The sequence below is a fragment of the Melanotaenia boesemani genome, chromosome 16 (assembly GCF_017639745.1).
Source record: "Melanotaenia boesemani isolate fMelBoe1 chromosome 16, fMelBoe1.pri, whole genome shotgun sequence".
Taxonomy (NCBI): Eukaryota; Metazoa; Chordata; class Actinopteri; order Atheriniformes; family Melanotaeniidae; genus Melanotaenia; species Melanotaenia boesemani.
In genome coordinates, this window is record NC_055697.1 from 21,976,290 (window position 1) to 22,001,761 (window position 25,472).

Genomic DNA, 25,472 nt, shown 5'->3' on the forward strand with positions numbered 1-25,472 from the left:
TTCTTACAGTGCTTTGAACTCCAATCGAGCGTACAACAAAAGAAAGCGCTCATGGCCTTTAACTCTTGGACATGGCTTATTATGAGCATTTACTTTTTAGTGTGTAGTTTGTTGTTCACACAGTCTTTAAACAGTCTGCATGTATAGCAGTCATTCAGTCCCTATATTTTTTTTCTCAGAATCAAAAAGGTTGTGAGTTGTTACCCTAAGGGCTGCTGTAACCCATCTCCAAACTTTTTCACAGTCTGTAGGAAGAATTTGGCAACATATCCTAACCTAAAGCTTTTGACAGCAGCTCTTTCAGCTTTTCATTTTTAACTCTGCTTGCAGTTCAATTTTGAGTCCAGCAGCATGCTCAGGATAAAACTGTCCAATAATAAGAAATGAGTATGTCTGTTAATGTACAAAGTAAACAGAATATTGGTCGCACTTGTCACAGCTAGTTACATACCAGGTGTCACATTAGAACCTTCTTAAAGCCACTTTTACAAAAGTAATCAGTGTGAAGAGCTCCCTGCAGCAGCAGAAAGTTTAGCAGTGAATAAAATCTGAGTGGTGTGAATTTTATTAGATTCAACTCTACAGAAAACTATACAGCTTTGTGTTTGCTTGTGATTTTGCTCTGTGTGTGATTGTTAGTGGGATGTGCCCCTTGTGCTCGAGTGCAGAGCACACTCAGTCAGTGTGACTGAACAATGAGTTCATCCGACTGAGGACTGGGGAGCCGACCTTCCTAATAACCCAGATAAACAAACATGTAGATGAGCAGCTACAGTGAAACAATGGCAACACAATAAGCAGCGTTACATCATTGGCAGACAGAGAGGATAATTACAGCTACACCCCTACTCCCTCTTTGCCTCTTTAACATCCTCTTCTTCATCTCCTTTTCTCCTCTCACGGCTCCCTTCATGTCTTTTTATCGCTCCTGCTCTCTCTTTTGTTTTTGTTCTTGCTTGCTTCAGTGATTTCTCCCTTTCCTCGTGTTTATGTCCGTGTCAGTCTGCTTGAGATAGCTACTCTTCTCAACCTCTTACCTTCTTTGTAATTTGATCAATTTGCTGTCACTGGAAGTGAAAGGACAGGGAAGAGTGATGAAGTGTGTTGAGCTGCAGGTTGAAACTTTTCCACCTCCCAGATCTTGACACTATCTCTCCACCCACGTTCTCTCTGTCTGCTTCCAGACAAACCTTCACAAATACACTCTCATTTATACACACTTAGTCTTGGACAGGTGAAGATTTAATTGCCAAAGTCAGTGAAGTGAGTCATTGTGGCCAGACTTGAGTATTAGTTTTAGCCTGCTACATGAGGCTATATACAAAAGGAATCCAAGAGAGAGAGAGAAGCTGCTCTAGGGACACATCAGAGATTTTTGAATGCTGTTATCTAAAGAAAATGATGTACACTTATAAAGGATAACTTTAATTTGACTTTTAAATACTTGTTTTACTTATGGCAGGTTTCACCATCTGCTTTAGGGACAGAAACGCTTTAAGAAAGCAACTGTGAGAAAACATACTTTCAACTATGAATACTAATGCGATTGTTATTTCTGATGAGAGAAAATTTCACACACGCACACATTACTTTCTTTATTATTTTTTCCATCTCTTTTCATATCCTTAGATAAATTACATTTTATAAGCCATTATTAAGCACCTGTTGAGTCATTCACTAATTGGCAAATGACACACTCAGAGATTCATGATATTGGTCTCATCTGAATGATAACTTTTCAATTTATTGTCTAATATACTGTTGTTGAATTCCATGTTCCCTGTAGTGCTTGTCGTTGCCACTCAGCTGAATGGGCCGGACAATCTAGCTTCCTCCTGAGCTTTAGAAAGAGAATGTAATGCAATGTTTGTTAAAGCATCACCTCATTGCCAGGTGAATAGTTAATCTCCTCTGCAAATGTCCAGCCAACAAGAGGGAGTCATAAGGCCAGCAGTAAGGATGAAAACCCTTTCTGTTTACTGGAAAGAACTCAGACAGATGTATTTCTACCAGATACTTCAAACCCAGGATTTCTGGGCTGGTGGGTGAGAAATACAAGCCGTTTCATGCAGTTGATAGATGGAAGATATGAGGAATGGCTTTAATAGTTTCTGACTTTCTGGCTCACTGCACTTGTGATGCTCTGTCAGTCCTTGAGTGGCGAGTATTTGCAACACTGGAAAATGTAAAAATCTAACAGGCCAGGCTGCTTTGCAGTCCTAATAAAACCAGATTCTGTCAGAGTTGTTTGTTCGCAAGCTCTGCAACCTAGACTTTAGTTCTTATTGCCTTTTCCTCTCTGCAAGTAAAGCCTCAGCAGGAGGCTTCTGTCAAGACCTCCTGCTGAAAGAATTGTTGGTGTTCAAGGAAGGACATGGACAAAAGCAAATCAGGAAAACTCATTCCTCCATCCCTAGATCAGTCACACTGGGAGGCCCTGAAATAGACTTGGCTTTACCTGCTAGGAAGTCAAGACCTTCCTCTTTTCATCTTTACTTTTTCTCTCTATGTCTAAAAGACTTTGTTCCTCTCTTTACTGTATCAGCATCCTGTTTGAGAGGTGGCTCTCTCCACAGCTCATGTTGAAGTAGCATTTTCTACCGTTTTAGTCTGCCTTCTTTACATGATGGCCCAGCGGCATCTTCACTTTGTTTCACTTTTGTTTTATAATTTTGCAAAACATTGCAATCCTCCATGCAGAGAACGAAGGAAAAGAATATATATATATATATATATATATATATATATATATATATATATATATATATATATATATATAGTGCTGGGCGATATGACGATACATATCGTGGGGACGATAGAAAAGTGTCTATCGTGCCATTTCTCTTATATCATTTCTATCGTTTCTAATCTAATTTTATCAATTATTACAACAAATATATCATTAAATAGGCTGCGACGATTTTATTAACGTTGTCTTGTCACTATGCATACTCTAAGTTTTTATAAGTGAAAATAAAGAAGAATAAAAAAAGATTTTCTGCAAAGAAACTCCGTCTGGTGGTTTTGCGACATGACGCTGCTTTACGTTCTTTGATTCTCACGCGGGTTTGCAAAATGCTTTACGTTAATCATGAGTGCTGAACCATAGATATATATAGAACGCTAGATGCCTCGTCCGCGTTGCCAGCCAACAAAGTCGAACGTCCGTGCCTGGCGGCCATCTTACCACAGGTAGCTCTCTCACCCATAACGCTGTTGGTAGTGTAAAAGTACTTTTCAGAGGACCATAACTTGATCAAATTTCAACAGATTTTCAAACTGTTTGGTTTGTTATAAACATGGGTGGATGTAATAATTATACTCAATTGTTATTAATGATTATGTTGTCCTAAAAATAATGTTATGAAACAGGTAGATTAATATTTCCTATTACAAATAGGCTATAAGAAAGGCTCTATGTTGAAATCCTTTAATGATTATGTTGTCCTAAAAATAATTTTCTGAAACAGGTAGATTAATATTTCCTATTACAAATAGGCTATAAGAAAGGCTCTATGTTGAAATCCCCACCCTGTACACAGATGTATATACTGTAGACACTGCATACTTGAATAATTGAGGCCTTGAGACCATACATGTAGGGGATAAACTTAACTGAACATTTTACCCACCTCTGACAATACTTCATCCGCCTCTCAATATAATGCATGCTCATAATGTACCATAATCACAGAATACACAATATAAATTTACCCCTTTCATGCGTAGCATCCACTACGGTGGACACCTATTTGACAACTGTTTTCTAGTATATTCTTGGGTGGATATTTGTAATTTTGCCACTTCAGGGGACATCAGTGAGTCATGCAATACACTGTCACTTACTCTAGAATGAATATTTATATATGTAAATTCATACATTGTAATAACCAAACTTTCTTTAGTGATAAACAGGAAAATAAAAATGATAGCCATATTTTTATAGAATAGCCAGATAATATAAATATGAAAAGCTTATCTAATTAATAATTTTGAATAAACTGTCAAAATACATTTAAAAAATAAGGTAAAATATGATCAAGAAATAAAAAAGCATCACTGTATGTGTCTCTGGAAGTAAAATACTGTATGCAAAAAACATGTGGCACTGTTTCTTATAATTCATGCTTGAAAGGGTTAATACCACTAATATTGGTATAAACAGTAAACGGTAACCTTCAGCATTATCAAATGTCCTCAATGTACAGTATAATTTACATTTACATATATGAAATCATAGAAAACCAGTCTGAAACACATTGTTTAGAAATATTTAATTAGGAGCTGAAACTCGGTGTCCGAAGACCCAACATCCACATTGCGCTAATGCCTCGTTTTCTTGTGTCAAGACTACGATGATTAGCGCAGCCATAAGCTGCACAAAAGTCCGGCATGTTCTCTTTGAAAAACAAATTTCCTGTAGAAATAAGAATGGAAGATGTTTTAAACAAACCAAACCCAAATTGAAAATCATGTGCAACTTTAGTTATATTGAAAAGAAAAACCAATTCTGCCTCTGACTTCGACGTAAAATTACTAGGTGCTAGCTAGCAGCCTAGCCATACACAACGTTGACTAAACCGTTTTCTGAAGAGAAAATCTGCGATTTCAACATGTCCAAGCATCCAGGATTATAACCACGTTAATACTGTTTCTAATAAATCCAACCATTTGTAAATCCGTCAAAATTTCATCGAGATAAGAATAATAATGTTTCAGCATATCACTGACCTTACCTTGGTTTACCTCAGGTTCGACAGATTCTGCCAGGAAGCGAACCTGTGGTAAGATGGCCGACCTGTGATGCCGTTTAAGACTCCGCCATAAGGCATCTAGCGTTCTATATATATCTATGTGCTGAACGATGGACGCGCAACAGGTTGATGTTTCATGCCGGGAGTCGCAGATAGAGACAGCTACGCAGGCAGCCCAAGAAGAAGCACTTTTACCCAAAAGAGGGGGTACGTCTGTGATTTGGTTACATTTTGGGTTCAAGACGTCCGACACGGATCAGAAGACGGCCATATGCAAACTATGCCAAAAGACTATTCCTGCGCCCGACGCCAACACAACAAACCTCTTCTATCACCTTTAGAAGGTCCACGAAAAAGAATACATGACAATCCAAAAAATCCGAGCTAAACCAAGTGGAACAGCGGGGGCAAGTTGCGAAAAGAAAAACTATAGCCAGCCGAAGATAAAGCAGTCTTTCGCACAAGGTACGCCATATGAGAAGGCGTCCCAGCGCCATAAACAAATCACATGTGCCATCTCGCGTTACATCTGTAAAGGCATGGCTCCCGTGTATATAGTTGAGAAGGACAGCTTTCAAGACCTTAATTAATTAAATAGTGCTTATTTTGACAGTTGAGTTTAAATAACTGTATGATTTTGAAAAAAATGTGAAGGCTACTGTACCTCAACCACAGCTGTTTTCATTTGATACATTTATACTGCTGCACTAAATTGTATGTTTCTCATTTGTGACAGTACAGTTAAATGTCACTTCAAAATAAAGCTGGAGAAAAGTAAGCAATGAAATTTTTGTCAAACTTTTCAGAGAATAACTGAAAACATACTTTATTGTGGTATATCGTGATATATATCGTTATTGTGATATAAAATAATCCATATCGTGATATATGATTTTTTCCATATCGCCCAGCACTATATATATATATATATATATATATATATATATATATAAAACTTAGACTTTCAGCAATTTTTGTTCAACCAAGGACCTTTTTCTGACTGAAAATGACACAGGTATCTCTCAAAAGGTACTAAGACAATATGCAAGGGGTATCATTGTATGTCGAAAAAAAAAAATGTTTTTATTTATATTTGAACAGAAAATAGCTAAAAATGTAAAAGCCTGTATTGCCTGTAACAGCAATGAAACACTTATTATAATTGCTGACAAGCTTTTTGCACATCTCCACTGGTATTTTTGACCATTTATTCTTTGCAATGAGCTTCAGGTTTTGGAGGTTGGAAGGCACCCTTGCCATTACCTAAATATTTAGTTCCCTCCACTGATTCTCTATTGGGTTCAAGTCGGGACTCTGGCTGGGCCGCTCCAAAACATTAATATTTTCGTCGGCTAACCATTTCTTCACAACTTTTGCTGTGCGTTTTGGGTTATTGTCATGCTGAAATGTCCAGTGTTTTCCAAGGCCAGGTTTCCTCTGTTGTTGAGAATCTTGACATAGTCCTCTTTTCTCATGACACCACTTACTTTGATTAAGTTGCTTGGCCCGCTTAAAAACCACCCCAAAGTATTATGTTCCCACCAGCATGCTTTGACCCTGGGGATGGTGTTCTTGGCATTAAATGATTCTCCTTTTTCATGCCAAATAGAAGTGACGTTGTTGTGGCCAAATAATTCTATTTTTGTTTCATCTGACCACAAAACAGAAGACCAGAAGTCTTTATCTTTGTCCAGATGAGATTTTGCAAAGGCCAAAGAGGCCGTTATGGGCCTTACTTTGAGAGGTGGTCTGCGTCTGTGGAATCCAGCTATATGCAGGTGTCTGTTGGACTGTCTGCCTTGAGATGTTGCTAGTTGCCTGTATTGGTTATAACAGAAATAAAACACTTATTATCTAAGCCAAGCTAGTAGCATGGCTTAGATTCCTCAGGATCCAAGGATCACCACCAAGGCCGGTACTGTTACTTGAATTCTTTTTGACTTATCGCACCATCAGCCTTGAAAGTGCAGGTGTCACTAGTGACTTCCTACCGTGTCCTCTGAGATTTTCTACTGTGTGGAACAGCTTGTATTTTTAATAATACTTTGCACCGTGGCCACTGTACTGCTGCTTTTCACCTACTGAGTTGATGAAAACAGCTCAAATAATCAGAGTGATCAGAATGCTTCAGAACAGCATGGAGTGTTTGGAATGGTATAAAACCTTGAATTTTTATATAAACTGTGACAATTTCCAATGGGTATGAATCATTTTTCATAAAAAGTCAAACATGGAAATTAAAATTTTTCTTAAAAATTTTAATCAAAAGTCTATAACACATTGCAGTATCATATTTTGACACACATCTATCTCCTTTCTAGTCACAAGAAGCATGTTGGTCAATTTAAAAATTTTCTTGAAGTCTAATTTTGCTAGGGGTATGAATAAGTTTGAGCCTAACTGTACATACACACATATGCATACATATATACATATAAACACACACATACATGCATACATAACACACACTTAACGATGCACTCACAAACACAACTAAATCCCCAAGGAAACCAAGTAGCAATTCTTCACTTTGGTTCCCTCAAAAAAAGCTTTGCAGCTTGATTGCTTAACCTCAACATAAACCTTTCCTGATGGAAAGAGTTTGTATTCTTTCATTATTGTGTACATTTCCAACTCTATGACATAATGTGACAGATAAGGGAAGAAAGTGTAATGAAATATGCTAGAAAAAAAAGTAAAACTGTCAGCACTCACAAGTTTTATAACAATATTGATATTGCACCACAGCAAGAATGGATGCTCACAGCTTTCTTCACTGTCTCATTTTAAATTACAAATCCATTTTAAAACCCTTTTTAGTTATACTTGGTTATTCGCTCAGAACTTTACTTTGGAGTCTGCTAGGAAGGTTTTGCTTAATCTATGTTGAAAATAAAAACAGAACAAAATATACTACATGTGCAGTGAAGCAGCACGTTGCCAACCTCTATTTAAATTGTTCCATTTTACTTTTAGTCTCTTTAAGGCTATATTATCTAAAGACCCAGTTTACCATGACTGGTACCAAAGTGTGGACTGAAAGGCAAATTCTTTTCAGTGAATTTGAATGTGTCATTGTCTGACTGACGCCAACGTTACAGGTAACAAGTCACAGAAGGAACTGATCTAGCATGAACACTGACCTTTGAAAAAGTTTTGAAGAGAATTTTATTTTTCCGTTTTTTTTTTCTATCTCTCCATTACCTGAAGGGTGAAAACCAAGCGGCAACCTCTGCCTGTAAAATGTGAAGCCTATGTGGAAGTGCAAAAAAATTGCAGTTCACCCCTCAACCGCTAGGGGTTGGCTCCAAAACAGAGCAAATCCCTATAGACTTCCATGTTAAAAAGACCAGCTTCATAGCAGAAATAAACATGTTTAAAGCCTGGTACAAAAATCCATTTTAGGATTAATAGGTTACCTTCATGTGAGGGGGGTGAATTTTTTTCTAACTCATCCTCTTAGCTACAGGCAGCTCGGAGCTTGATGGTTGTCAATCATCCACCCTCACCTTTACAGTCCCCCTCTCTGCTCGACTTCTTTGCCCATTTTTGGATTTTCCGGGACTAACGACGCGTGGCACTACCAAGATGGCGACGGTGGGAACGCCCAACAAGTTTCACTTTTGCTCTTCAGAAACCTACGAGTGACGTCACGGAGGCTCCCTCCATCTTTTATATACAGTCTATAGTAAAAACAAATTCAGATAAAAAAAAAAAGAATAGAAAACAAACAAAAAAAAACATGACCTTCAAAGGTAATTATATCTTTTTCTATTAACAATACAGTAACATGTGAACAAGACTGTTCTTACAGCTTTCCTGCTTAAGATAAAAACTTTAATTTTAGGCGCTATATGTATAGAAAATGAGCTGTCAGAAAGAGAGAAAAAAATGAGATACATTACATTCCCTTTAGGAGAGATAATTGTTGTAGATAATGTGTCATGTGTGCCAGCAGAGTCTTTAGCCAATTCAGGCTGAGTTGTGTCATCAGAGACGTTTTCAGACAGTGCAGCTTAAAAAAAAGTCTATTGTGATTGAACTATCTTGACTGCAGCCGCCATCCCTCCTGCAAGGTATAAATGACATGTGATATGTGATGCTCTCCAGTGCTGGCAAAAGTCAGACAAGATTTGTAATCAGCACGCATTGCTTCAACACGTTTTAAATGGATATTTTGTTGAATAGTTTTTGAACAGCTGCAGTTTTCATTACTGCAGACTCACATAAAAGCTCAAGTCTGATCAGATTCTTATAATTTGTGTCTTTGTAAATTTCTCCTACCATCTTTCCTCAACTTAATGATATTTACCAAGAGGGGCAAGGAAAAGTGCTTAGGAAAAGTGCTTAGGAAAAGACCATATTTTTTTTTGTTTGTTTTTGTTTTATTCAACCTTACTTCTAGACCACAAAATAGTCAAGAAGCTCAGGAAAGTGTGCTCTGTTAGAGAGAAGAACCTCCTTTAACTGTGAACTTTGCACACCGTTTGCATACACATGCTGTTTTAAAAGACATGAAGAAACAATATACATATTCAAACAGGCCACGTATTATGTCTCAGTGTTTCACATCCACTAAATCAGATATTAAAGGTTTAATTTTGTCTGTTCATTTAACATTCAGACCGAGTTTTAATTGCAACAAAACCTCAGAAATGATTAGTTTAACACTGACGTGACATATCAGTCTCTGCATGCCAGTGTGTATCGTCGTGTGCTTGCTAATTCGGCTGTTTGTATTCTAACAAAGCATTTATGCCTGAGCGTTACTTCCATGTGGGCATGATTTTCTGTGTGCGTGTGTTCTGGTACGTCATGCCTTTTGTCCTTTGTGTTTTTTCTTTGCCTAGGGTATGCTCCCCACTGCCTTGCTGTCCCCTTGGCAGGCACAGCACCAAGGCTTGACCCGTACCAGCATGCCCCAGCGCAGACAGAGTGAGTCACTAACATCCTTTGCAGCATCTCTGTCTTTCTATAACACTCTGTATCCATGCGTCTGAAAATAGCCTGAAAAGTTAAATTGCATTTCAAGCTGAAACTCTATTATACTGAAATATCTCTATTATAGGTATTGAGTGTTTTTGTTTGTTTCCCCTTTGTGTGCAGTTAAGAGGCTGTTTGTCCTGTATATCTACTTAAATTTTAACTAAATTAGTCAAAGGTTTCATTGATTGTTTCAGTAAACATGCAACTCCTTTTCTCTTTACAATTAATGTTGTGTTGTTATTTGCTGCCCACCCAAATGTAGCGGGTTTGTACATTTATTCTTTTTATTCAATCAGAAACTGATTAACCTTGTTGCTCTAAATAAACTTTCAAATCTTTATAGTTCTGGTCCTCTCACATATTCATAGAGGAATACTTTACTCTAATTTACAGCAGGGATAGGATCAAAATGTAATGGCTGTAAATTATATACCAACCCCCAGGCAGATAGCGCATGTGCTCTTTTTGAACAAGACTACACCTTTTGCATTCTCTTTGTGTTTGATATGAAAGTGAAATCTGCAGACTAAAACAGTTTGACTTCATTGAGAAAGACAGAACCGCAGAACCAGTGACAGCACAGTCGCAACAACCTTGCCTATCTTACTGCGTCCCACTACAAAGCTTTTCTATTATGCTGTGCCGACAAAGTGGCGTGTAGGTGAGGCTGAATAGTCTTCACAAAATGAACATATATGAGAGTGAGGAGCACATAGTAAAGATAGAAACAAAAAAAGAACCCATATTGTGTTACTTTAAATTATATTGCTCAGGTTCAGCTTTGTATTGACACAATGAGAAAGAAAACTGCAGCACAGGTATATTTTTTCTGTATAATTCAATTCATTTTGACAAATATGCAAAACCTTCAGCAGATGTGTGTTTTGCAGCCAGTCTTCTTAAACTTAATACTGAGTATGATTAAGAAAAGAAGAGAAAAACTTCCTCACAGCAGATGAAAAGGGTTTGTGGGAAGCAGCAAGTGCACTGAAACTTGTGCTGTCATATTTCGATATAAGATAAAAAAAAAAAAAAAAAAAAAATCACAGCCAAAAGAAAAACAAGTGCATTTTTATTTAATCGGAATTATCCACTGTTGCTCCGACGCCCCCACTGGGAGCCTTGGCTTTAAACAAACCAGCACCTTGCCTGTGAAAAAAACTAGAAAATAGAGACCACATTTGAATAAATTGTTTCAGTAATTATATTTTACATTAAAATGGTTTGTTAGTTGAACTAATTTGTGACTTTTCTTTGCAAGCACAGGCTTTACCACCCTCTTCTCAACTCTACACACTGTCTTTCTAAAATCTAAGTTTGATTAAATCTTCATTTTCTCTTCTCTACTTTTGCCTCCTCACACATAAACCTTTGGCAAGGAGTGGAGCACCTAGTGCAGTACTTCACTGATACAGCGTGGTACAGTAACCCTTTATTTAACATGAAATGGACTTGCTGCCCCTTCAGGACTGCTCGCTGGGCTTTGCTCTGGCAACCTGGGACACAACAGAAGCATGCCCTTATACACACATTTGCATGATTTGCTTTTGGTTGTCTGTTTGGACTCTGTGTATTTCTTCTTGGGGCTTCGGTCTATTCTTCTTGGTGGATCACAGTTTTGGTTGAGAGTGTTTTGATATATTCATTTTCTTTAAATCATCTTTTTTATATTTTCAAAAAGTACTTTTTTGTGCTTCATTTGGTTTTAAATTGGTGTCTTTAATTTATTCCATCCTATCACATTAAGTCTGTATGACATCCTGTGCATGCCTTGGAAAATCCCTCTGTGTGGATGTGTTTTTATGAATTTTAATCATTCAGCAGGTGCTTTACCATTCCAGGTAAATCAAAAGACAACCATTTACAAATGACCCTTATATTGAAGGTGGATGCACATCCTTTCTTGAGCAGTTACCCTCATTCCAACTCTTTCAACAAGTCTGAGACAAATGTCAATCTCCACTGCTTATATCTGACACCTAAAGTCTAATCTAGTCTTGAAATTATACACCCTATACTAAAAACATAATCCACTCATGTTGTAATCATAGCATCTTCCTTCAAACACATCAATTCAGTTCAGGCATTCACACACTAACGTTTTGTAAATCATTTCTCATAGTGAGAGAGGAAGGAGGCAAGATTGATCACACTGGGCCATGACATCTTTCAGGTGCAAGAAATTGGCACATTGGGTAATTTATGTAAGCTTGATAGCTGTCATTAATAGCTTAGATATTTACTCCATGGCAGTGCAACAAAGAGCTTGGTATGATTGCTGCACATTGTTAGTATATCTAGCAGACAGCTGCAGATGCAAATTATTATTGGCTGCAACCCTTTAGACGTGTCATGTTGCTTTTACTAACTGGTTTCCTCAAGCTAGGAGGAGTTAAATATACTGCACAGTGCGAACTCATTACTAACCTCACAATTAAAGGTGCCACATTAATAACCCACTGAAGTTAATATGCATTTCAGTTTGTCTTTCCCACACAACACACCATCTAAAATGAAAAATAGCACAAATTCTGACCTTAAAATGACATCACCTGTAATTTGTATGTTTCAAACTGTGGGAGTAAGTGGGAAAATTTCCCACTCTGACCTCAAATCATGATAGGAATGAGAAGTTAACAACTTGGCGTGTTAATGGCTTGAGTGGCAGAAGAAGTGCTACCTTAAAATTTAGCACAAACATTGGTTCACAGGAGTCTTAAGATTCCAAACTTGAAATATAAAAATACATGCAACAGCAAACTGTCAGGAAGGGATGGAAAAGGTGGAGGAGGCACTGTGGCAGGGGACCAGGAGATGGAGCTGTGGCGCCGGACTTCTACTCACGCACCCACTATAAATGACCAATGGTAGAAATAGACACAGCAATCTGGCCAGAACAGCTATATATTCACATCCTTTGAGATCTGTTCACTCCCACTCAGAGAGTTTTTCTGTGCCAAAACTGAGTTCAGTCTCATTAGTAGCTGTAGATGGTTTTAGGTGGATTTAGTTTTGTAGGTTCTTAAAGGACAGTGTTCGGATTTTTAATAGTAAGAGCTGGCAGCTACCAAATGAGATTTCAGATTCAGTCTCAAAATAAATAGTTAACTTTAAAAATATTGTTGTGGTAAGCTACTGAGAAAATTTATTGGGACAAACATTTACATGTATAAGGAGTATCTATTGACTTTTTCTAAGTCGCTCGCTCTTACAGGCAGTTGTAATAATGATGTAATAATCACACTGTCTGGCATTGTAATGTGTCTTTTTTATCTGGAAACGTGGCCCAATATTGTTCTAAAAAGGTTAAAGTTCTTTTATTTCACTCTACATTGTCCTGTGAAAGCATTTCTTACTAAAGTTGAATAGTCATGTAAAGTATAGCATTAAAAAGTTTTATTTGTTTTCATAGCTTAATCTAAACAAATAAGAAGAAAATTGATATTATCATAAACACACTCTCAAAGTTAAGTGCTGCACTAGACAATGAGTTTCTGTCCAACAAATCAAATATCAAACCCTTTTAGATAACACAGGTGATGGTGGTTTAATGAGGCATTAAATCTCTTAGTAGGTTGGTTGGTTAAGATTTCCTTTTGTTTTCCTTTGTTTTTGAAATGCTCAGCTTGGTTTTACAAAGGCTGCAAGTCTTGCAGCTCTCAGTTTCAATACTTTGAAGTCCCAAAACAGCAGCAACCAAATAAATAACTCAGCAGATTCCAGATACTCACATGCCAAGGTTACTACCTGTTTGTTTTTAAGAGGTTCCTTTGTGGCTTTGCCTCTGCCATACTGGCAGTAAATTAGTGAATACCAGTGGAAAGAGATTGTGATATTAAAGAATAAATGAATACATGGGAAAACAAAAGGCTAGAATTCTTTATGCGCTTTCATTTGGAATTTTATTGACTGCTGCATATTATACAAAAGCCTGGGTCTAATTGGGATCAAACACACCTACCTTTACACAATATTCACTGATTTTATTTTTAGTTTATTCATACCTTTTCCCCTTTTTTCCTGCAGCCTCAAATACTACAGCCTTTCAACCTTTGTCTCAGCGAACACCTCCACCAGGGAAGGCTTGTAAAAACTCTCCCCATCGAGGGCCCCAGTGAGGTCACAATGAGTAGATCTGAGGAAGCAACTCACGCAACTGATGACCGTCCTCTTGAAGCTCTTGTGGCAGATGTGTCGGGGGTAGAAGGCTCTGACAAGCTGAGTCATCTACCCAGCACCAACCTGCACTGCCCAGGTTCTTGTGCTCCACAGGGGATAACTGCCAGAGACTGTCCGGCATCAGCAGCTCAGTCTGCAGCTCGGCGTGGATGGAGAGCCCCTGCTGTGATGCTGCAGAACTCTATCACTCCAAGATCTGCTGGTTTAACTCGCTCTCGCATGCTGCAGCCTCCTTGCCTTCATAAGCGTGTGTCTCTCCCTGCACCCAAGCCAGGGGGCACTGCTGGCTTTGCTTCTCTGAGGCCAGGGTGTTCCTTAGGGCCTCCGGGAAACCCGACCAAGCAGCTGCCACCTCCATCCAGAGGCCTTCCTTGCTTTAACGCTGGACCCCAGCTGCATACTCCAAAATTGTGCCGTACTTCCCTCCTTCAGCCTCTGAGAACGTCAGAGCCTAAAAGAGATCCATGGTACACCAGATCCAGTTCCCTGGAGGAGCCAAACCAGCGGACACTCAAAGACCTTGGTTCAATTAAGACCATGAACCCGTTAAGTCGCTCATGCCTCCCAAAGCCAAAGATTCCCTAAGGAGCTTAAATCTGCCCATCAAAACTAAAAACTGGAATCACTTTATCTTCCTAGTCATAATGACAGTAGGATTGTTTCATCTATTGAGTGTCATAGAAACAAACATGAGCTCACTACCCCTTTTGGACTATTCAGCGATTGCCTGTCAGTGACATTGGTACTCTGATGGCTGTACAGTAATGTTTCTAATTTGGCTGCCACAACTTGTACATATACTACAATTTATAATTGATATAAATGTAGTGTGTCACAGGAACGTATCATCCCAACAGCCCACATTAAATTATGACAGTTTTCAGATTGAGGGGATTTTATGGATGACAAGTCCAGTTTATTAGCTTTGCACATGTACATGAATCCTGCAGATGGAAGGAAAGAGTGTTACTGCTCAAAATAATATATATATTTTTTTTGTAACACTCAGGTGACTAAAGTCAGATTTGAAAGTCTAAGATTGCTCGTGCTCAGGCAGCTTTGCCCTCAGACACACAGGTGCATTTGATTTTAAAGATGATGTGATTGTGACCTCTGCTGTGTATACAGAGAGCCCAGGGGAAAATGGAAGCAAAAACAAAGGTGAGAACGAAAAGGGGTAGAAAACAGTGAAAGTGAAATGGCGGTGAGTCCAAAAAGCTAATCTTCAAAGCACTCTGGTGCTTCGCACTTCCAGAATGAAAATATGTGCATGTGATAAAGTGTGTGTGTCCAGGTGTGAATGTATGAAAGTAAGTGACATGGTTTTGAAGAAAAGGGAAAACAGCTCCATAGTTTAGATTCACACATTCTCAGCCAAGTTTACTACAATGCTTACACGCTACAAATTGCACATATTAGGTCAGCCACCTGTTAAATAGTAAAACTTTAGGATTACTTGGTGAATTTTAAGATAGAAATAACTGAAGAGCAAAAGAATGTATAATGAAAAAGGAAACGTAAAAAAAAAACAAAACAAACTTTTGATATCAGTCATACAATCCTTATTATAGACAAATAAAAAGGAAAAAAGTTTTAAATTTCATTTAAAGAAGATATAATATATCAATAACTGCGTGTCTCAGTGTGTGTAGAAGGTAGAAACCCACAAAATAATACAATTTCTTTCATTTTTGTTCTTCAGAGATGACAAAGTATGGCTGAACAAGCCATTTGTGACATCTTCAGGGAACAATGCTGCTAATTGTGGCAACATGGAAAACAGATAAAAACCCTTTTTTTAAGTAAAAAAAAAAAAAGATTTCTAAGTCTCTTATTTGGTTAAAGTTTTTAACTCCATCTTAAGCATTTTTATGTAATTTCATGCCAAAAAGGCAGTTTTAATTTTGAATAACTTCCTACTCCTGAAGTATAATGAATGCAGCATAAGCTGCCCTGGCTAGCCAACTTCTTTTTTTCTGAGCAGCATAAAATTGCCCTTTTAAATTTTGCATGGGGGCTGCTCCTTCTAGTCACTCAACTCTTAATGGTCAGCAGCAGTTCGGTTCACCTGAGCTTATACAGTGTTGGTTGGTGGGTGATCAGGCCTCTGGAGCTTCTTTGAGTTTTTGGGAAGGGGTGTTTTTTTTTCAGAAACATGTGAATGTGTTTAAGTAAACAGCACTCTGCTTGCTGTTTCATGGGGACTTTAAAGCTACAGACAACGTCCTGTTTAAAGCAAGGCTAAAGCTAGCAGTACTTAAGCCACTTAATAGTCTGTGTTACTCTTGAGATGTATGAGACTTGCACCATTTCTTAAAAAAGATCACCTTTAGTGTCACTTCAAACCTGCAAAAATAATGTACAAAAAAAGAGAGAAAACTGGGGAAAAACTAAAATACTTTATATGGAAATAAACTGAGGTTATCGTGATATGATGAAATAAAATCTAACAAGTCAAACTGTGAGAAAATTGGCACCTAGTTTCACAGTAAAGAGAAAAAAAAGAATAAGATAAATAACTTCTTTAGAGAAACATTTTATAATCCGCATTGTCTCCTTGAACTGACTACCCTCCTAATCGCCTACACATGGAAGCAGCTAACAGGGATTCATTAAACATATGAAGGTGTTGTCTGGTGTAAATGTGTGTGTATGTTAAAGCGTCTGAGCTGCTTCTTTCTTCCTTGTTGCTCCTCCTCTCACTTTCTTGCTCGTCTCTTTGGGAAGATCAAAGGTATTAGCGGGGTATATTCAGGTAGGGAGCTTTTGAGGCATTAGTGGTGTCTCTGTGGGAGTTTTGGAGAATTGTGTTTATCTCTCCTCCGTGTAGTCCTTTTGCAGTCAAACGCTCCTGAAATGTCCCCAAACGAAGAGCAGCAGTGTGTTAAAAAGACCTTCTGACAGCAACTCTACTCTTTTCTCTGTCACGCCACATGACCGCTTGGTGTACGCCTCTGGCAGTGTCCGGTCTGCTGCGTCCAATAATACACCCTACATAGACAAAGGGAGACCAACAAACACACACTCCCAACTCATGCAAGCTGTATAGACACACATTGTACAAGAACTCTGACTAAATTTAAAGAGACATGAAACTCAGAAGGAACACACATCAGTTCAGTTTCCCAGCTGTCACACAAGTGCACCTACATACACATTCATATACAGTCTCTACAGGAAGTGCACTAAAGTATGATTTTGTTGCTTTGTTAGCTCTTACAAAACAAGCTCTCCAAGTACACACCGATCCATCTGTCTGCCGCAGCTAAAAAAAAGATGTGCATCTCTAGTTCACTCTGGAAATGGGTTGAAGCTCGAGTGTGTTGGTGAGTGAGGATCCACATGGCTGATAAAGCATGTTTACCTGTTGGATAGCTCAACATTGTGCCAAACCAGTCAAGCAGTCAACGCTGCTCAGTGAAGCCAAGAAAAACACATTTATTTTAATGAAAACCGAAATGTAGACAGAAAGATGCACAGCAAGAGACAACAAAATGGAGCAGCAGGGAAAAAAAAGAGGAAAAGTTATTAAAACAAAAAAAGAGAATGTTTTTCTATCAAATTTAAAACTGTGTTATAGAGAGGAAGAAGACAGAATGGATAGAAGGCCAGTTTCCCTGCATTGTGGTCCATGGAGTATCCTGATCCCCTCAGCTGTGTCACGTGCTGCTCGGCAGTGCCAAACAGGAAATTATTGTTGCCCATTGTGTGTATATGCATGTCTCCAGACACCTATGGCTGCCAGTGTTTCCCTTATTGAAGAGCAAGTATGTGTGTTTGAGAGTGAGATGTGTAAGCCAAGGCTAAAGGTAAACCCATGCCAGATAAACAGGGCAGCGCCATTCTGCTCTCCCTGTGCTGTATTCCTCATCTCCAAATCAATGTCCTTGCCCAATTCAGCAGTCAAGCTAATCAGTCTTGCTAGCTCTGCTAGAACTAAACCATAGCTGAGTTGAAAACCTTCTGCAGCAGGTTGGATCGATTCTAATGTGGGAAGTGGTCTCACTTTATTCCTTTTTGCAAAAACATAACATTTTGAGGCTGGAATGCACAAAGGAGGAAGATTTTGCACTATTACCCTTACCATCCATTTTTGCTGCCTTGTATCTGTCCTTAAAGATTCACATCACATTCATCACAATGAATCAAATGATGGTGGGTATGTTTAAAAAAAAAAAGTCACCTTTGCCCATCCTGACAATTTTAAATTTAAGCAAGTTTACTGATACCAGGTTTCCAATTCGCCACTAACTGTTCCTCTTGGCATGTTTCACATAGTTAAATAGCCAACCAGAAGCGTTATCACATAAAGTCCCGTAACTGTGGCTATTCAGAAATCTTTCAACAATATGCAAGGTCACTGTACATAAACTTGTGTACCGGCTGCTCTTAGCTGTTAAAAATGCTGTCTGCAGTATTCTGTACAATAACGTGAGAAGCAAAACAGATAAGGGATTGTTACACTGTCTTTTCAGCGACCTTTTATGCAAATGAAAAAAGACAAATTTAGCTTTTGAGAATTTAAATCTGAAGCACTTTAAATGGCATTAGTTGTAAATGGAGAACGAGCATTAAACTGGATTTAGAGACAACTTAGAATTCATTTGGTTTTACAAAACCTTTTTCATTAGTTTGTTTTTGTTTGTTTTGTGTCTGTAAAGTAATATATGTTTTTTTTTTTTTAATAAAACAAGAAAATAACTGACAATTTGATTAATCTAAAGTTGGAGCTTTGTCACCTTTTCTTTCCTTAATCTGTTTATGTGTTATACAAATCATTTCCTGCTGTGGTTACCATAAACTGTAAGTCAAAGGCAAGTTAATGTAGCAGCAGCATCAGCGAGAGGCCACAGATGAACACACACCAGTTCTTATCTAAAAAAAATAAATAAATAAAGACAGGAGATGCCTCACTCTCATTTTCTTGTCCTTGTTTTTATTGTCTTCTGCTTATATTTCTGTGGAAATAAAGTGTGATTGTAAAATAAAAATGATTTTGTGCAATGTGTTAATTTCCAGTTGAATTAATCTCTTACACTTTTATTTGTATTAATCCCTCTTTAAACAAAAGGCAGCAGAAGTGTTTGATATTCATGCCAGTCAGAAACTTGAAGAGGTTGGGTTGTAATAGCATACAGGGACTGCAGACAGCCACAATAAATAATGACACTGTTATTGCTTGAAGACATCAGATGGAATGTGAAACTGGGAGGGCGAGTCAGACTTTGATATGACTTTATTTTTATATCATTGACAGGTCAAATTAAACTAAGTAGCATGACTCATCTCTATTCATTACAAAGCATGCAGCCTCTTTACACCTTGCATATAGTCCATTTAATAATGAAATAGTTGCCTCAGAGATGATGAGTGTGTAACAGTCTGCCAAGCCTGAGCAATGGAGTGACACTGGAATTAACTTGGAAAAGTGGGAGATGGAGAGTGGATGGCTTTTTTCTTGAAAAGAAGCTATTTTATCACAGGTTGTAAAATATGCGTTGAACATCCTCTCAGTTGTGATATGACTGTTGCACGTTACCACTTAGAAAGGGGGGATTTGGAAGTGTAAATTAATTAAAGATGGGGGAGAAGAGGACATTTTAAGGGAATTTTCATGTTAAGAAATATAATATATGAAACATTTCTGGATCAGACTACAAGTGATCATTTTGGACATTTTTATTACATTTTGTATCTGCTTGATAAAGCTACTTAGACTAAGGTGGGGGACACTTTGAGGGAGCATGGCACCTCCCTTGTAAATGTTATCAGACCCAACTGGATCCCCTTGTATACCTTTTTTTATCACTCCATCCTTCATGTTGAATCATCACAAACTACCTACATATTTGACAGTAATTAAGTGATTATCATATTTTTGAATTAGTAGATTTTCCCTAGATACAGCTTAATTTTTTTGCTATATGTCATTATAAGTCTGCTTGAATTTTAAGACTATTTGTTCACGCAGTTTTTGTCACTTTACTTTCCCCATCTGTCTTCTCTCTTCATTCCCTGTGTAAAAAAAATAAAAATAAAAATCATTAATAACACATCCCAGGTGAAAATGAATTTTTGGCAAGACACCCCTTGTCTGAGCCAAAATGAGTTAATAAAATGTTGATTTTCATTCCTCATGTTCTTCTGAAAATCTGGCTCAGACAGTTGCTGCAGTTCACACTAAAGAGTTGTAGAGTGTTCTGAGCAGCTTAGCTGGACTCAAGGAAAGATGATTGCTTTCTATTTTCACTATCTGGCAACACTGAAATAAAACAGGTATTGAAGCTAGTTAATATTTTCATTTACTTGTGCAACCATTATCTCTTACTAACAGAAGCTACAGCTCCCAACAGAAAACTATACCAGGTGCAAACAGCAACAATGATGTTCAACTAATGATGAACCTTATTTCTAACCAGAACACTCACATATAGCACTCTTATATTTGCCTTAAAGTGTTAAAAGTCTTATATTAAAGTTTGCATCTACATATATTAGTTAGCTAAACTACCTCAGATAAAATGAGCTAAAACAAATTGAAGAGATACTGAAACAAAAGTTGTACAATGCCGTACAGACACTTGCAAAACTTCACAACCACTGAGATTTCCTCTGATCAAAGATAGGAAACATGGTCACAAACTGATAATGTAAAAGTTTTCAAACATTTATTGTCTTTATAGAGAAAAAAGGAATGGAAAAATACTACTACTACTACTAACAATAATAATAATAAACAACATTTGCAAAAGTATGGGCATAACAGATGCCACTATTTAGCATTGGCTACAAACACAGACCAAGTGGTAGACATGGCTCAGGCAGCTTTTCTGTCTTACATTTTAATAAGATGAACAATGTGTTCTACTAAACAGTACAGTGGAACATTTAGGAGTTGAGATGTGACATTATCAGGAGCACGTAGGTCAAATAATCCAGCTCATATTCCAGCAACTACTCTGTCGACCCTAGAGGTAGGTACCTACCTACCTACCTATAGATAGATAGATAGATAGATAGATAGATAGATAGATAACCCTGAGGAAAGCAAATTCAGTATAAGAATTGTACATGCATTTGTTACTCAGCCCAACACAGATGAATCAACTTAAAAATAAAAAAAATAAAAAATATATGTATATATATATATATATATATATATATATATATACACACACACACATGAAACCCTGGTAGACATTTATACCATCTAGCAGTATAATACTGACAGACTGAGGACCTCCTGCTATTATTCTTGCCCTGTAGTTCTCATACTAATCATGTTATCAGTTTCACCTGTGCTGCTCTTACAGGAACACGTCAGGTGTCTGTCACCTGGAGGAATGGCAACACCTAGCTTAAAGTTTTACGTCTCCTCAGCTCTTTTTTAAATGTGTTTTGACTAGTTACCGCCGACACTTGTTGCCAACATTCATGAACAGATGCTAACAACCTCACCTACCAACATGAAGCTTCAGCAGACAGGAGGATGTTTGGACTTGTATGGCCTGAAATCAGTTCGAGTTGGGAGCAGATCTTCCTGTTCATCATGTGCATCAGCAACTTGGGACCAAATCAAGTAAGAAAACACAGCCCCTGTTCATCAAAGTTATGAGGATGTATGTTTTCAGTGTTTGTAATCACCTGCTTGTCGCGCGCTGTGAGGCTTCTGGCTTATTTATAATGATGGCTCCTTTTCGACTTGATTCACCCATGTTTGTGTTGAGTGGAGAATTATCCACATTGCGCGCAGTGTTGTGGGCTGATGTGGTTTTAAGCCATATTTACCCTTTTGCTTTGATTGCTGTTTTGTTTGTGGTGGTTTTACCATTGGCTCACTGCAAACCTGGCAGAAGATAATTATGAACACAGCTCCATGATATGATCATTTCCTGTAATCTGTAAGTCTAAATGCTGAAGCAATATTTCTGCTCATATGAGGATTAATGTCACATGACATGCTTTTCTTATCTAATTTCACGTGTGCAGCTGCTGATGAATGTTTACAGCTGCTGCTTGTCAGCTCAGTCTGCTGCTCTTCATGTTCATTTGCTTATCGTGGCTTTGAAATTTAATGTCACTGTCTGATTAAATAAGTGATTTTTTTTAACTTGTTTTTTAAGATGAATTTTTGCCTTACAAATTAACAGCCATCTGCCTCAGAGATCGCAAATGTTAAATAATTTTGTGCACTCTCATCACTTAATGAATCTGTGGTGCCATCTATAATTGGTACATTGTGATTGTTGACTGACACATAGTGAAGTCCACATAATCTTGACAGTCTGAGAATTATCTTGTATGTCTCTTAGTTGTTAGTATGTCTCCTTGTGTAATTAGGACAAGGAGAGATCTGAATGAGTGTCTGAACTTTGCTAAGATTAACTGCTTTTGAGCCGAAAGGCTATGAAAGGGGTGTTGTGGGTTTGTAATAAGCAAAAAATATATATACATATAGTATTTTTAGGCTGTATGTGTATAAAACTCTGGGCACTCATGGGATGGTTGTTTCAAACACACCATATGCAGCAAATATAGGAAACTATGAAGAGTTCTTAAATATCAGATGAAACTGAAATGAATATAGACTACAAGTGTTAGTTATTTATTCATTCTTGGACACAAATCCAAATTAGTGTTATTAGTATGGGCATAAAGAGTTATCCCAGTGAATATATTACAGCACTTACGACTCTTGAATTTTAATCATGTTGACTTAAAACATTCTTAATGTAGTTTTAGAAGAAGTATAGACTTACTTTTTTAATACTGTCTTGGAAGCGAGGGCTGCTGATATTCATATATATGAAGGCTTTCACAATTGTTTAGGGAGATGAGATGAGTGGGAGTTCATTCCAGAAGTTGAAATCGAGTCTCAGTCTACGGACTTTGAAGGATTTTACTGCTTTCTTACACATTAGACTCATTAGATATAAAGTTGTAATGAAAGGAAGACGTTGTTATATTGACCACAAAGTAAACTAGAAAATCTCTTCATTTTTTAAAAGATCAAATGTAATAATGTTTGTCAGTATGACTTGCTTTTTATGTACTGGTTTCTATTGTTAGTGTAGAGTACCTAAATTTATCCCATAAATGGTGGCTGTAAATATGCTACAATTCCTTAGACAATAATAAAAAAGCACAGTTCCTCTTACAGTAGAAAATATTTTTACTCAAGTCAAACCTCAAGCCTAACATTCGGGCATATTTTAGAGTTTAACAGCAGATGGATGGTTTGCTTTGGCACAATAATCCCATATCTCAGTGTAACCAGTAGAGCTGTCCAGCAGCTAAGCCTGTTGGCTGAAAAACGGTTGCTTTCATGATACTGCTCTAATCAGTCAGCATTTTTCTCCACATAGTGCGGTCTGAATGAATCTGATGGAAAAATTGCACAGGTCACTTATGTGCAGTGATATAAATTGAGATTAATAAGAGGCATGTTCTCCAATTAGCAATATGTGGAGTATCTGAAACTGACATTGGTGCTTTTTAAAAGGCTTAGAGGCTGTTCTGGCTAGTATAGGATGAGTGCATTAAAGGTAAACTGTTAATGGTAATTGTACAGTATGTGATTTGAATCCCTGCCATGTTGTTGCTGGGTTAATATACAGAATCATTTAATGGTACATTTAGTTGTGCTGCAGAATGTCTGCTGAGGCCAAAGCCAACAGCTGGTATTTTTCATCTCAATCATCATTAAAAGGATTACAGCAATGATATTGCACACTGTCTTTATATCATTATGTAGTCATAGTAGTGGCCATTCATAAAGCTTGGCTCAAAATCAGCAATTTCTTTACAAAGAAATGGGATAAACTACATATCTGAGAGTTAAAGTTTGGAATGGGTATCAAACCAGTGCTAAACTGGCCCATTGTTTTACTGAATTGTGGAATTGGGCTATATTTATTTTCCCTAAGGTGTATATATATTAATCCCTTATGGGAACTGATAAAAATATATTCATTTCCTACCTTCTAAAATGCATAAACTCTGGATGAGCCAACTAAGCCATTTACTTGGATTCTGACATCTAGCAAGCAAGGTATTTTGTCTTGGCCATGCACAGGCCATTTTCCTGTGATTGAAGCCTAATTTTGTTCATTTGTTAACTGATTTTAATTAGTTAATTCATAAGTAAGACATTTCTCTGCAGTGACAAATTTCTAATGTATGTTTATTTCAGTTGTGCTTGAACTTGAAATGTGCTGCAAAGGAGAAGTCTGTATGTACCTCAGGATACAGTTTCCTGTTTCTGAACAATGCAATCTCATGAGATGTGAATAAAACAAGTGTGTTGGTTGATAGAAATATACTTAGCAAACTCTGAATGCTGATTCTGTTTTGAACAGGGTAAATCAGTGGTTTAGATTCTTTGATTGTGAGAGATCTGATCAGGGCTTTGGATGGAGTTCTTGGTATCTGGTATGCTACATCAGAAAAGAACCAGTAAGTCTTGTCTTATTAATTAAAACATTTTATTTTAATTATTCAAAATCAAAAATCATGGGAAAGGATTATGGCTTAAGATCCCAGCACTATCGTAATTGCAGGGGTTCAGCTTAACCTTAGTTTAATTTGAATATATCAGTTCCATAGACAAGACTGCCGCAAGTTTTCAGTTTGAAAGACTATTGATATGAGATGATGCCACATGGCGATTTTTAAACAGAATCATTACTAATTAAGTAAAAACAAAGGGAAAATTTTTGAAGAAAAAAACAAATCATGTAATAAAGAACTGAAAGGGCAAACTTCTAGTTGAGTATATATTAAAACTGGATATTGCATAAAGCTTTTAAACTAAACATTACAACTGTATCATAGCTACAAAAATTAAAAAGGGCCACGGGAATTTAACTAAATTTACTTGCTACTGATTAATGTATTCATTTTCTGTCTCCATGTTTTCATTTGGTTTTGAATGATCACGTGTGTGTGTGTGTGTGTGTGTACTATTGTTACATAATTTCTGGAGCTTCATATAATCTTTAAAGGCAACACAGTTTTCTGTTAACTGACAGCAGTCAATGAGTGGGATGTAGCTTATGTTTGAAAGAAAATTTCACCACAGTTTAAAGAAGGGTTGGATTAATGTATGCAGCATAGCTTTTATAAATGTGATCCCCATGGAACAGATCAATATGATGATGATGATGATGATGATGATGATGATGATGATGATAATTGTGCAGAGCTTCATAGGCTGTTGGATCCATTTAATTTGAGTCAGGTGTGTTGGAGCCGAGAAACATTGAAAATCTGCAGGACTGCAGCCTTTGTAGGACTAAATTCAGTAGGTCCGGTTTAGGTAATGGTGATAAATTAAATCCAATGCTGAAACAGTAAGAATTTATTCTTTTTGTTTTACTTTATTGTGCTTTATAACTTCTCTTAGACTTACTGTGACAAAGCCCAGGTGAACTTCTGAAACACTTCTGCAGTTCCAAAGGCACAGAGGGCCTTTCTGTATCTGACACTTATGTTTTCAGGCAGAGACTGTATGACACCATCGGACCACTTCTCCTAAAGGAGAAATGCCTGCCT

General features: G+C 37.4%; 1 protein-coding gene across 6 annotated transcripts in view; it reads left to right on the plus strand.

Moving 5' to 3' along the window:
• ccser2a (coiled-coil serine-rich protein 2a) overlaps positions 1-15,695 on the plus strand; it is a 57,645-nt gene extending 41,950 nt beyond the window's left edge. For 4 of the 6 annotated variants that reach the window (XM_042010609.1, XM_042010610.1, XM_042010611.1 and 1 more), the window contains one exon: positions 13,767-15,695. In XM_042010609.1, the coding sequence (XP_041866543.1) occupies positions 13,767-14,504 (738 nt within the window). In that variant the 3' untranslated portion in view covers positions 14,505-15,695. Of the gene's footprint in view, positions 1-9,604; positions 9,690-11,119; positions 11,160-13,766 lie in introns of all 6 variants that reach the window. The other 2 variants (XM_042010613.1, XM_042010614.1) reach the window with 2 other exon arrangements.
• Positions 15,696-25,472: the final 9,777 nt, after the last annotated feature.